This window comes from Syzygium oleosum, unplaced genomic scaffold (assembly GCF_021117445.2).
Source record: "Syzygium oleosum isolate NSW1041296 unplaced genomic scaffold, Sole_v2.1 Sole_v2.20, whole genome shotgun sequence".
In the NCBI taxonomy this organism is placed as follows: domain Eukaryota; kingdom Viridiplantae; phylum Streptophyta; class Magnoliopsida; order Myrtales; family Myrtaceae; genus Syzygium; species Syzygium oleosum.
In genome coordinates, this window is record NW_026607504.1 from 1511461 (window position 1) to 1524115 (window position 12655).

The following is a 12655-nucleotide window of genomic DNA, read 5'->3' on the forward strand; positions in this document are numbered from 1 at the left end:
AAAAAAATGGTAATCAATTGTGCTATCATGCTATTCCACCAAGAGGTCAAAAGAAGACATTTTGATGTTATTGTATTCTCATCACTTACGTCACCATTCTAACGTGCTATTACCTTAATTTTTCCTTTGAATACCATGTCTAGTCTAAGAAAATATCTCTATTGTGAATGTAATTGATGGTTTTGTCCATTTGATAGACCATCTCTTCACAAATTCAATCAACCATTCCCCGCGGATACCAATACCTAAAAGATATAATTAACAAGAAAATATTAAGGGCCAAAATTAGTAATATAGGCGAATTTATGATGTTTCATTTTTGTTCTTTCCAAAGCACAACGAAATTTCAAAAGTAATTCATCTATGCGATCTCCTATTTTGGGCGATATATGTGGTATATTGCTCTTTCATGAATGCAATTTTGAGCCATGTGATTCACCTCTGCCCGTTGAGTCTACAATAGACGGTTACATGGAAACACAAGAAAAAAGAAGAAGAAGATATCTACACTTATTCTAATTAAAATCATTTTATAATTGATCTCTCTTTTCTCACGAATGAAACATGCGATTCATAAGTCAATGAGATCGCATGTTACGTAGTGTGTCATTCTGCATTTTAGACTATAATGTCCATAATATTGAATGCAAAGCATGTTCAAAACATTATCAATCTATTTTACATATTATTAACGTATTGCGGGATGGTCGAAGCTGACTTTAGTGTGCATGACTTTTGAAAGAGTAGATTCAGAGGTTAACAACAATAAGCAAATGTCGAAAGTCCCACAATTTTGTGAGGCGATCTTAATATTCTAGTGAGAATGATCAATCGAAGGCTGTAAGTTGCAAACTTGGTGAGTATCTGACCTAGTAAATAATTATTAATTAATGAAGTACATGTAACTTGGGTTTGAAATCACTTGCCGTGATCACCACGTTTCTCTTGAAGTCAAACGGATTGCTCTTTGTATAAATGTCAACTACGTAATGTCTAACATCAAATGTCATGTCTGATCTAAGATCTCCTCGACGACAACATGAAAAAGTGGACATGAATTGATGTGGTCATGCTACATCAATAATTATTCAAAAAGTCATAAACTTATTAATATTTTATTGTCAATTCAGTCCAAATTTTTTTTATGATTTGCCAGTATAGTCCTTTCAGTCAATTTTGACAAAAGAATCACTAACATAGATATTGATTATCTTACGTGGCACGATCATCATGTCAGCGACTACTAGCCAAAATTGACCAGAATAACTATATTTGCAAATTGTCAAAAGATTTATATCTAAATTGGCAAATCATCAAAGGCTTATGACTAAATTGATGAAATTGAAAAGCTTATAACTGGATTGACTGACGTATAGTAGGTTTAGCATTTGTTGAATTATTATCCCCCTATATGTTGATCACACAAATTCGTACCCAAAAGCCTTATCATAAATATATGTTGTTAGTGTAATTACTATAATTTAGATAAACCCTACATGTTAATTATGCCATTTTATGTGTGAAATCAAATTGATGGCAGCTCCCTGACGTTTTTTTGCTAAAAAATGATGTATTTTGGACCTTCGATCATCCTTTACACTTAAGAATTTTATATAAAACTAAAATATAACAATTCATTCCTTGATTGATTTCGACATTAAAATAAACTTTTAACTTGATTAGTAGGGCACCGTTTGTTTTACGAAAAATGAATGATATGGAAAACATTTCTCTAGAATGATCGGTTGAAATAATTAATTATTGAAAAATATTTTATTATCAATAATAATTTATATCTAAATATTTTTGTGGACAATGAAGATATTATTTATTTATTTATTTATGTAAGCGATATAAATGATTATTTTTTGAAAAATATTTTTCGAATAATTTATTTCTCAGAAAACATATTGAAACTACCTCTTCCATGCATTTAATTTTGGCTAAACCTTCGTCATAAATTCTGCCTACCAATGTACGACCTAGCACTTCTTCATTTTACATTGAATTTCGAGTGAACCAACATTAAAAAGCAAATTCAATGTCTAATTTCAGACCATCTTCTTGTACCTGCAATGCCAATGCGTGTCTTGTTTCAGTTAAACATCGTATCAAATACTATGGATAAAGCTTCTATCTTCGTCCTAACTCATTCACGTCGGTACCAATGTATTTGGACTTCCTACTTTAATTTTATGCCCTGTTCCTGCCGGTTTATTGTAAACGAAAAATACCTTGTCATATATAATGCAAGTTCAGGCACCCGCTCCTCGGTATAAGTTCTTCAGAGATTACTAAGGTAATTAACTCTTTTCTCGGAAAAACATTTTCATTAACCATGGCGAATTGGGATTTGGAATCACAAATACGATCCGTTTATTTCACGGAGGACATTTTTTGAAAAAAACATATTTTCTTATTTTCTGGCATTTGGATCAATTAGAAAAATGAGTCAATGGTAAACCTACGTTTAAGTTTAGGACAAATCGTAAATCATTTTCCAAAATATGATTAGATATCGGTGCTTGGACCAAAAACTCTGTGTTTGTGGCACGGAAACCCTAATGCTCAATCACGGGTCCTTGGCATTTAGGACCAGGTCCTCGACACCTGGGCTCAAGTCCATTAAAGCCGAGCCCGCAACCCTAATCCTCATGCCTGGAATCCCGTGCTCCAGACTAGGTGCCTGGTGCCTAGACCTTGGTTCTCGGTGCCCATATCCCAATCTCAGTGTCCATGCTCGAGTCCATTGAGGCCGAGCCTTATACCCCAATGCCAGTGCTTGGGTCTCCAATGCTCGAGTCTCTAGCACCCAAGCCTAGGTCCAGCGAAGCAAGGTCCGAGGCCCTGATGTCCGTGCTTGATGCCATGGCACCATAATTAAGTCCAAAAAGACAAAGCATGAGACCCCGATACTCATGCCCGAATCCCCCGTGCTTAGGCTCGAGTCCATAAAGGCAGTCCTTGGATCCTTATGCTTATGCCCAAATCCCCCGCACCCGAGCTAGGGTCCATTGAGGCCGAGGCTTGGGACCTTGGTGCCCATGCTCGAGTTCGGCTGGATTCCATCGAGGCCAAGCTCGAAACCTCGGTACCCGTACTCGAGTCCTTGGGCTTGAAACTTAACACTAGTGCCCGAATATCTTGTGCCAAGCTTGGGACCCCAACACCCATGCCCAGGTCCATTGGGGCCAGGCCTAAGACCTAATGATATTGCCTAGGTTCTTGATGCCTGGGCTCATGTCTCTCGATTTTGAGCTCGGTGACACCTGACCTCAATGGACCCAAGCCTGGTCATTAAGGACTCGAGCATGGTCGTCACAAACCCAAGTACGGGCACTGGTGTCCCTAGGCCAGCCTCGATGGACTAGGGCTCTAATGTTAGGGACTCGAGTTTGATCACGAGGGAACTAGGTCACCCGGGTCCCGCTCTTGGCCTTTGTAGACCTTAGCCCGAGTGCCGAGGATCTGAGCACGAGCATTGGGGCCTCGAGCCTAGCCTCTGTGGAGCCCGGCTGTGGCGCCAAGAAGTCATGCATGGGCACCAAGTTTCCGTTTTCAACTTCTATGAACCTGGGATTAGTACATGCACTTTTTCTTGGTACCCAAGTGGCCTTACTTGGGTCTCCGGTGCTTGCATGGGGGGTGCATTGAGGCTGGACCCCGGATTATGGTGCCGGTGCTTGTCCTTACCTATCTATGCTCAAGTCACCGGCACCTAAACAGTGTATGTGTATTTAAGAAAATCAAATCATAATTTTATTTCCAAACGACGGAAAATATTTTCCGTTTTTTTTTACTATTTTAGCCAAACACAGAAAATTAATTTCCTAAAAAACATTTTCCATAAATATAACATTTTTCGCGGAACAAGGAGAGTACTCAACTCTGTGATAATTCTTCAAAAGCTCATGAGCCAAGAGTCCCTTTCAAATCTATACCATGTTGATGCATTAATAAAAGGGAAAAAGCCACCAAAAGTCATAAACTACGTTACTATAATACATTTATCCTAAATAATTTTTTGTGACACAAAAAAACTCCAAACTTATATCCATGTGACTCATTTATTTTTAGGGTTCGTTAGCAATTTCTGCGTCGATGGAACCGCCACGTTGCCATCTGATTCCGTCGTCTCTCTCCCTCTCCTTGTCAATCGATCAAACCCAGAGACAAGAGTGCGGATTTGTTCGCTCCGAACTGGAAGACGATTCCAAACGAGGATGATTGAATGGGACTATACATTCAACAATGGCGTCGGTCCCTTGGAGGCCATTAATTAAATCGCGTTCGACGACTCCGAAATGCAAAAATATTCTTCGTCATCAATGCCGTCAACCACAAAAGTCCACCAACACGCATTTCAAGTTTAACAACGGCGGGTTTCTCTGTGGTCTCCCCTCGTAAATACGACGCCCTGCTCTCTCGATCTCGAACGTCGCGTCGCTTCGCTTCGCACGCGCATCCCTCGCTATAAAAGGTGCAAACCGCCCACTTTTTCCGACACCACAAGCCCCATAAGCAGCAAAACAACGTTCCCAATCCCAATCCCAATCCTATCCAGAGCCTTCTTGCTCTCCTGGTTCCTAGTTCTGGGTCGTTCTCGTCTTCTTGAACCGAAGACAAACGTTCTTGCTCCATCTTTCGTTCGAATTATGGAATTGATCCCCGGTCTACCCGACGACATAGCACGAGAATGCTTGATCCGTGTGCCTTACGGCGGGTTCTCTACCGTCGCGTCCACGTGCAAGGGGTGGAAGTCCGAGATAGAGCGTCCACAGTTTCGGTCGCAGCGCAAATCCGCGGGCCACAGCCAGACCATCGTCGTCATGGCTCAGGCCGTGCCCGACCCGAGCCGAGAAACCGGGTTCTCGAAGCTGTCCCACGGCCCGGTTTACCGCCTGACCGCCTTCGAGCCGCTCTCCGGTTGCTGGAGCGAGTTGCCGCCGCCTCCCGAGTTCTCCGGGGGCTTCCCTATGTTTTGCCAGTTGGCAGCTGCTGGGTCGGATCTCGTCCTCGTCGGCGGGCTGGATCCGGTTTCGTGGGAGGCCTCCAGCTCGGTCTATGTCTATAGTTTTATGACCGGCACGTGGCGGCGCGGGGCCGACATGCCGGGAGTGAGGCGGTCCTTCTTCGGGTGCGCGTCGGATGGGGATCGGGTGGTGTTCGTGGCCAGCGGGCACGACGGAGAGAAGAACGCCCTGAGATCCGCCCTGGCGTACCACGTGGAAAGGGACCAGTGGGTCCCGTTGCCCGACATGGCGAGGGAGCGCGACGAGTGCAAGGCGATCTTCCGCCGTGGCAAGTTCCACGTCGTCGGCGGATACAACACCGCGATGCAGGGGAAGTTCGAGAAGAGCTCCGAGGAGTTCGACCCGGCCACGTGGCAGTGGGGCCCGGTGCGGGAGGATCTCCTGGCGGCCAGCACGTGCCCGATGACATGCGTGGACGGCGACGGGGATGATGACCTGTACATGTGTAGGGACGGCGACGTGCTGGCGCTCAGAGGGCGCACGTGGCGGGCGGTGGCTAAAGTACCGGCGGACGTGTCCAATCCAGCTCATGTGACAAAGTGGCAAGGGAAGTTGCTCGTGATTGGGTCTCCAAGATCCGGCGGGGCCCAGAAGGTTTATGCGTTGGACACGAGTTCATCTAATTGGATCAGCATCGAGTCGCCGGAGAAATTCTCCGGCCATGTTCAGGCCGGGTCTTGTTTGGAAATTTAGGGGAATCCAAGTTGACTGCGGGAATTGTGTATATAATAGCACGGAGATGAAACTTTTGTTATGGTATTACTGTACATTGTATTATACTCAATACATCTTTGCAAAATCATGTAATTAGCGAGCGTCACGTCAAGTCACTGCATACGTGATTGTTTCTGCCGATATGGATGATGAAACTACATTAATTTTCCCAAATGACGTGTCGACCACGGTATTACTTCTTTACTTGCACCACATGATCAAAGCATATATCCATATCGATCAACGCATAGTCCATTCTCTTCATCATTCGCTCGAAGTCGAAGCAGCAAACGATTGTGGTGTAGCTGCCTTGTGCTCGTGCATGATGAGGTTGTTTGACTTTCCTAAATGGTTATGTGCAAATAATGTCCACCGACCATTCCAATTTCAAGTAAACAAGTACGATTCCGATTCCCTTGAAGCAACCATGAGGTTATGCACGTTAAGTCATACGCCTAAGCTTGTGTGCCGTGCTCCTGTATGTTGCTTTAACCTGGTCAACGATTCATTCCCTTTTCACATTCATACGTCAGAAGCAATCTGCTGGAATTGCACTAGGGCTTAAGCCTCTACAAATATTTGGCCTTGCGATCATCTTTTCGTTTGCTTTGAGAAGGCAGTGTGGTCAACTGGCCACGTTCCCTTGCGGTTGGTCACAAGCAGGGAAACTTGCGGTAGCATAAGATATTAGTTGGAACCAATTGATAACGAGAGGAAACAGAATGAGCGGAGTCGGAACTTAGAAAAGGCGTTCGAGTTAGAAAGTTCATGAAGATAAGGCCATGTAGCTTCATCTCTCATTCACACTCAACTTTTTGCCCAGTCGGCGCAGAACGATTCCAATGTCAAATACCTACTATTCAACTCACAATCAAGCGACTTGCTTCCAAAGGCCGTGTTGGGAACATGAGACGTATATTGGAAGATGAAGTATTAGCCAGCATCCACGTCATGACAGTGAATCGCTTTGGACATGAATGGTAAGGATCAACGACAAAATGAAGAGAAAAAATACGGAAGAGGGAAAGAAATACCTATTATGACCACCATATCTCTTCACCTTCTAAAATGTATGGATCCTTGATCAATCGTTGGCCAAATAGTTTGGCCGGCATGTGAGCTCTTAGAAACCACTCGCCCTGTGAAAGAAAGTGATTCTCCAATGGTAAAAGGTCCCTCATCTCATGCATCTGGAGAGAACCACAGCGAATTTCTTGTATATGTGCTGTTTCAAGTACATCTTCTCCACCTTCTTCCTCCCCTTCATCCCCATTTGCTCCCTCAACGCTGGTTCTCTAAGCAAGTACCGGATGTTTCTGGCAAGTGCTTCAATTCCAGGACGACCAGGAGGGTAAAGAAGGCCCGTTTCGTTGTGATCGACAATCTCTTTTGTACCTCCTGCATCTGTTCCGAGCACCTGGTCCATTTTAAGGGAAGTGAGCAAGGAAATATCTAGTTGATCATCCCGGTTGCTGCCTTTACATACAAGTTGGACAGAAGGTACATTTCTCAATGCACCTTCTTTAAAATGGTGTAAGATGAAACCAATTAAATGCATTTAAGACAAAAAGAAATTTCCTTTCATAACAAGAAACGTGAAGGACAGAAACCAAAGACTTCTGCAGGTAGAAGCACTGCCAATGTTTCACGCAAGCATTCGACTCTAAATGTAATAGAAACCTGGTCAATAATCATACCGGAAGGCCAAACGCCATAGCTTCAATTGTAACTCTTCCAAACGTCTCTCCCATGCCCTGCACAAAAATTTCAAAATTTATACAACAGCAAACAGAACTCAGCCATGATATAAACTTGAATAAACAAAACTAAAAATCTAAGTGTGGAGACGAGCCATATATGTAAATCCTAGGCACTTGACCCACTCTGCAACAACCCTGAATTCGTTCCAATTTCTCACACCTGTTACTGGGGCAACTTCATGCCCACCAGAATGTTTTTTGTATTTTATTTTTCATTTTGGGTCAATGCCATTAGACGATTGGACCATAAACCAACACCTTGTCGTTTCAATTAAAAATTAACCTAGATGGTGATATGTCAGAGATTGTTTAATTAGAAATATCCACGAAAAATTATCTATAGATCTTCGTTCTTAGTTTCATTATCATCTCAGCACTTGCTTTATTGCTAAATAGCTGCTTTACAAATCAGGCTAAAGATTTGGAGCAGAAGAAGAAATCAGTCTGCAACAAAAGAGCATTCCAGATTTTTATGAGTGTCATGTGCCAATAAGATCCCTTTAGTAGAACGAGAGAGAAGCATGTATACGCAACAACGGCTTCTACTTTTTACAATCAACTTAATTTGAAGAAATACATTCAAGTGTGGACACAAAAATAATGAGAACATATCCTTTTCCTTCAAATTTGAGTTCATAATTTGCATCAGATAATTTTGAATTTCAACATAGACAGAAAAAATAAATCTTTTTTTATGCGGATCTCCCTACCAAATACTGTAAGATGCTCATAAAAATACTAGAAGTCAAACAAAGAGAAGATGTTTAACCTGTGAATTGATGACATAAACATCCGCAGCAGAGTAAAGCGAGGCAACACGAGTAGTCGCTGGCGTCCACAGAACGGATCTTGATAAATTTGAATGCACGGATAGAAACCTCAGGGTTTCTTTCACGTATTGTACTTTATTGCTTTTAGATCCAACAGATCCAATGAGCACTTTCAGCACCTGCTGTGGCTTCCCTTCACTATCAGACAATGTTTTTCTTCTTCGAGCGATGTGCTCAGAACTTAAAGCATCTTTCCCACTCTCCCTCATGGGACCAGGCAATGACAAAGTTTTTCTCTTAGGGTTTTTCAAAGAATCAAAATAGCTGGGTAGTTCACCCACTGATTCAGAATCATACCTATCCTGAAACAATGCTCTCAAATGACTCTTTACAGTGGAGTTCAATTCCTCCTGGGCCTTGCCAAACCCTGCAAGGTTTTTTAATTTAGTACTATGCTGCGAGGAGCCATTCTCTATCACCAAGCATGCCGATTCAAGAAGCAGAAGCTGGCCTTTTCCAGGGTTTATGCTACTCAGAGATATCAAAAGCATGTCGTTTTCTGTTAATCCCATCTCTCTTCTGACGGAATCCCTCAGCAACATCCTTTTCTCCTTCATCATTCCGGTGCTGAAGGACGGGGTGTTGAGTGAAGAACGAATCCCAGCAACAAAAGCCAATTCGTCATTAACAGATAGTGGGACTACAGAAGGTGGATATCTCAACTTTATTTTTTCTTCCTCACACCAAGTCAGCCACTGTTTAGACTGTGACTCTGAAAGAAAAATAAGCATCTTCACTCGGTTGAGTACAGGTTTTGCACGATCAAAATACTCTCTCCTGTTCTCCATGATCCACCAAGTGATCTGACTCCCACCAGCTGGAAAGTGCTCAATGTATTGATCTGAAATAAGTATGTCCCATGAGAAGAGACAGCAATCAAATAAATTCATAGAGTTTCCCTAGTACGATTAAGTAGGTTTTGTCAATTAACTCTAATTACCTGGTCCAAATTCAGCCATGTGAAACTGGACATCAAAATTAAGCCACACGACAATGTCATGTGAATCCAGTCTTATTTAAAAACTTTATTAGAATCGATTCCTATTCCTACATGAGTGGGAAAATAGAGTAATACAAATAGAATCAGAGTGCTAACAGCAAAAGTTGAACAGAGATGATAAATTTGTTGGAGGAGACATGTCAGAAGGAACATTGCTTAGAGAAATCATCGACTAAGCTATTTTAGCCAGATTAATCATATGAAGGAAAAAGTAACTCTGCATTCAAATATTGGCAGCGACATAGATGTGTAAATATCACTTAGAGGTACTTCTTGAAAGTAATATGCAGTCTGCACTTTCCAGTGTTTAAAATGTACTAGTCTATGATAATGCAACGCAAATGGAGCAATATCTTGCATGAAGGAATGGTGCACAAAGGTATGGCCCTATATGCACTTCTACAAATTGAAAGTTTGGCTAAATAAAATTCTGCAAATAGATGAGGCTGATCCTGGTAAACCAGCCAAATACAATTAGCCATGAGACTGTTGATAATACTCAAACTTAGCACTCAATTTGCATTATTTTCACTCATGTGTCAAGATACTTCCACAGTTTGAATGCCACTGTGCTAATCATACTGGATGTGATCTCCTATTGAAGAACAAAACCATTTCCCTACAGAAAAAATAAACCAAATACTTTCAATTCAATAACATCTCACCAATCCATGAAGCACAGACTGCTGATCCAGCTATCACAACATCAGATTTCATGCCGACTTTGAAGCTGAAGTCTGCTTTGTCTTCAAGCACTTTAATTCTTCTCCTAACAAGCTCCGGCATCAATCCTCCCTTCCTGCTAAGAACCACAGCTGAAACTGTAGCCCCACAGCTCAATAGCTCTGTCGCAAGCTCCATCATTGATAGGGGAGCACCGGTCATGGAGAGCTCATGGAAAATCAACAGAAATCTCCTTGACCAAACAAGCCGAGCAAAATCTCCCTTCCGGTCACAGGTTCCTGATCGTTTCTCAGAACTCCATCCCAATACTCTGTCCTCTGTCATGCCAAATGGACCAACAAGGAGACCATAACTAGTATTTTTCAAGGGTATTTCGGGTTCCTGCTCTTCCAACTCTGCGCTCTTAACCTCCACCTTTGGTGCCTGTTTGCGAGCTTTACCCCTTGATTTACGCGACGATTTCTTATTCTTCTTCTTAGCAACACTTCGAGGAGATGAACCCCCATCGCCCTTGTTAGCCAACACCACACCTATTCTTTTATTTTCTGTCATCCTTATGTCAGTCTCATTTTTTATTGCCATTGTACTGTGGTTGGCAATCAAATTTCTTCTTTCATTGTCATGAGAGTCAGGATCATGATTCCTTGGTTTCTTTCTGAAAACAAGGAAATTATTTCTGTTCTCACCATGAGCCCATCTGGACTGGAAATAAAATCCAAGGTAAGCCCATAGGGTGATCAAAAGCAACCAATACACCAATCTGTTACTGCGGAACCACTGCAAACTAACTCCACCGGTTCTACCTTCTCTTCTTGGAGTTCGGCTAGAATGCAGTCTACGAAATGTAGGAGAATTCCTAGGTGTTGATCTGCCCGACAACGTGGGTTTATAGGTGCCGCCCTGCCTTAGCGACGATTGTCTGACAAAATTTCCCTGAGGGTCTCCTCTGTTTAACCCATCCTCCATCAGTCTCTGCTTTGTTTCCAAATTATGTCACACCAAAATCCAATCTGCAGTACTTAGAGATGCCCCGACTCCACGAAGGCCAAAGCACTCGAAATTTTTTTAATCAACGGATTATATGAAATTCTTCACCAGCACGCCCCTTTAAATTTCCATTCTATATCAAACAACAAAGCAGAGAAACTAATATCATGATACGCGAACATGGAAGACATCAAGGCACCAAATAAGAAATCTTTTGTTGAGTAGCATTCATAAAGATAGAATATTAATCATTGATAGAAAGATATCACCAATTCATCATCATTACAAGGAACTAGCAATCTACTCGGCAATAACACATACCAAAACAGGAAACATCCATCTTATCGGCTAGAAAGACCATAAGGCAAGACATTCTTAGCTCAACATCTATCTTTTTCTCAGGCACATTCTCAAACGAAGGCCAAACCGAGATGAATCGAGAAAACCGACACGGAACACGGGAAATTGGCATCCATCACGATAAGATCAAACGACGTTCCAGGAACACTCTACTCCGACCGACTCGATGATCATCCACATTGCCTCGAAAACCAGAACAAATCCACAAAACCACAATCCTCAGTCCAAGACGAAAAAGAGACGCGTACGGGGGACATACCCTCGGTTCCGAGCTCGAATCGTGCGAAGCCGTCAAGCCATGCGATCGGACCTTAAACCGGGGAACGAGCTGTACAACAGACGGATGCAGCTCGAAGAAGGCGCCACTCCCACTCCCGCGAGCAGACGCGACGACCGGGAACTAGAGAGTCTTCGTGCTGGTCGCGGCGCGGACGAATCTGGCCTGAGCTTGCGGAAACGAAGCTCGGAGCGAAGCTCAGGGAGAGAGAGAGAGAACGCCGTGATCACAGGAACTGTGTAAGATCTGGTAAGCTGCTTCGGACAAGGGAGAGAGACAGAGACAGAGACAGAGAGAGAGACAGAGAGCACGTGCGAGTCCCACTCGTGTCAACGGAACTGGGGCATGATACCCGACGGCGCAGGATGGTGTTCTCGTCGTTGCTGTGTCGTCGGTGGTATCTTAGCCGTTCGATCCTGACCGTCCGATTATGTAATCTTACTTATTTCCCCGATCAAAGTCCAAGGTGGTAGGTGTTCCATTTTTGGGTTAATACAACGAAAAACCCTAAACTGGTATATTTGTGACACATTTACCCTAAACTATTATTTTGATCATAAAAAGCCCCAAACTGGTACACCTGTGACAATTTTACCCCAAACATACCACAAAAAACCCTAAACTGGTACACATATGACAATTTTACCCCGAACTAATTTTTAATATTATTTTTTTGAAATTTTTTTAAATTTTTTTATTTTCTTTTCCTTCACCTTCAACCTACGGGCGATCGCCGGGTCCAGCGACCAGCCGGAGGCGAAGCCGACGAGCGGCCCTCGCCGACGCGAGAGATCCGCGAGGGCGACCCTCGCCTGCGTCGGGCGAGGGCCGTCCTCGCCTGCCCAGGGCAAGGGCGACCCTCGCCCAGCTCGGGTGAGGGCGGCCCTCGCCCAATGCGGGCGAGGGTCGCCCTCGCAGATCCGGCGAGGCGGCCCTCGCCCGTCTGCACCGGGAGGGTCGCCCTCGCCAGGATGCGCGCGGCGACCCTCGCTGCGTCGGCGAGGGCCGCC

The 12655-nt window shown here is 43.5% G+C and overlaps 2 protein-coding genes across 2 annotated transcripts; one reads left to right on the top strand and one right to left on the bottom strand.

Moving 5' to 3' along the window:
• The first annotated feature begins 4486 nt into the window (after positions 1-4486).
• Positions 4487-5840, top strand: LOC115684073 (F-box/kelch-repeat protein At1g80440-like). The gene has a single exon (XM_030608766.2). It carries the CDS (start codon positions 4656-4658, stop codon positions 5724-5726), a length of 1071 nt encoding a protein of 356 aa, XP_030464626.1. The 5' UTR covers positions 4487-4655; the 3' UTR covers positions 5727-5840.
• An 803-nt stretch (positions 5841-6643) lies between these two features.
• Positions 6644-11901, bottom strand: LOC115684046 (uncharacterized). Its single transcript, XM_030608738.2, has 5 exons — positions 11628-11901; positions 10003-11141; positions 8277-9178; positions 7445-7501; positions 6644-7164 (listed from the first exon to the last, which is right to left on the bottom strand). The coding sequence occupies exons 2-5, from the start codon at positions 10985-10987 to the stop codon at positions 6925-6927; spliced, it is 2184 nt and encodes a 727-aa protein (XP_030464598.1). The 5' UTR covers positions 10988-11141; positions 11628-11901; the 3' UTR covers positions 6644-6924.
• Positions 11902-12655: the final 754 nt, after the last annotated feature.

Coding starts and splice junctions, on each gene's coding strand:
- LOC115684073 (XM_030608766.2), top strand. CDS start 4,656: ATGGAATTGATCCCCGGTCTACCCGACGACATAGCACGAGAATGCTTG.
- LOC115684046 (XM_030608738.2), bottom strand. CDS start 10,987: ATGGAGGATGGGTTAAACAGAGGAGACCCTCAGGGAAATTTTGTCAGA. Junction 9,179..10,002: donor AGTCTGTGCTTCATGGATTG/GTGAGATGTTAT, acceptor TACTTATTTCAG/ATCAATACATTGAGCACTTT. Junction 7,165..7,444: donor CTATGGCGTTTGGCCTTCCG/GTATGATTATTG, acceptor AAAATGGACCAG/GTGCTCGGAACAGATGCAGG.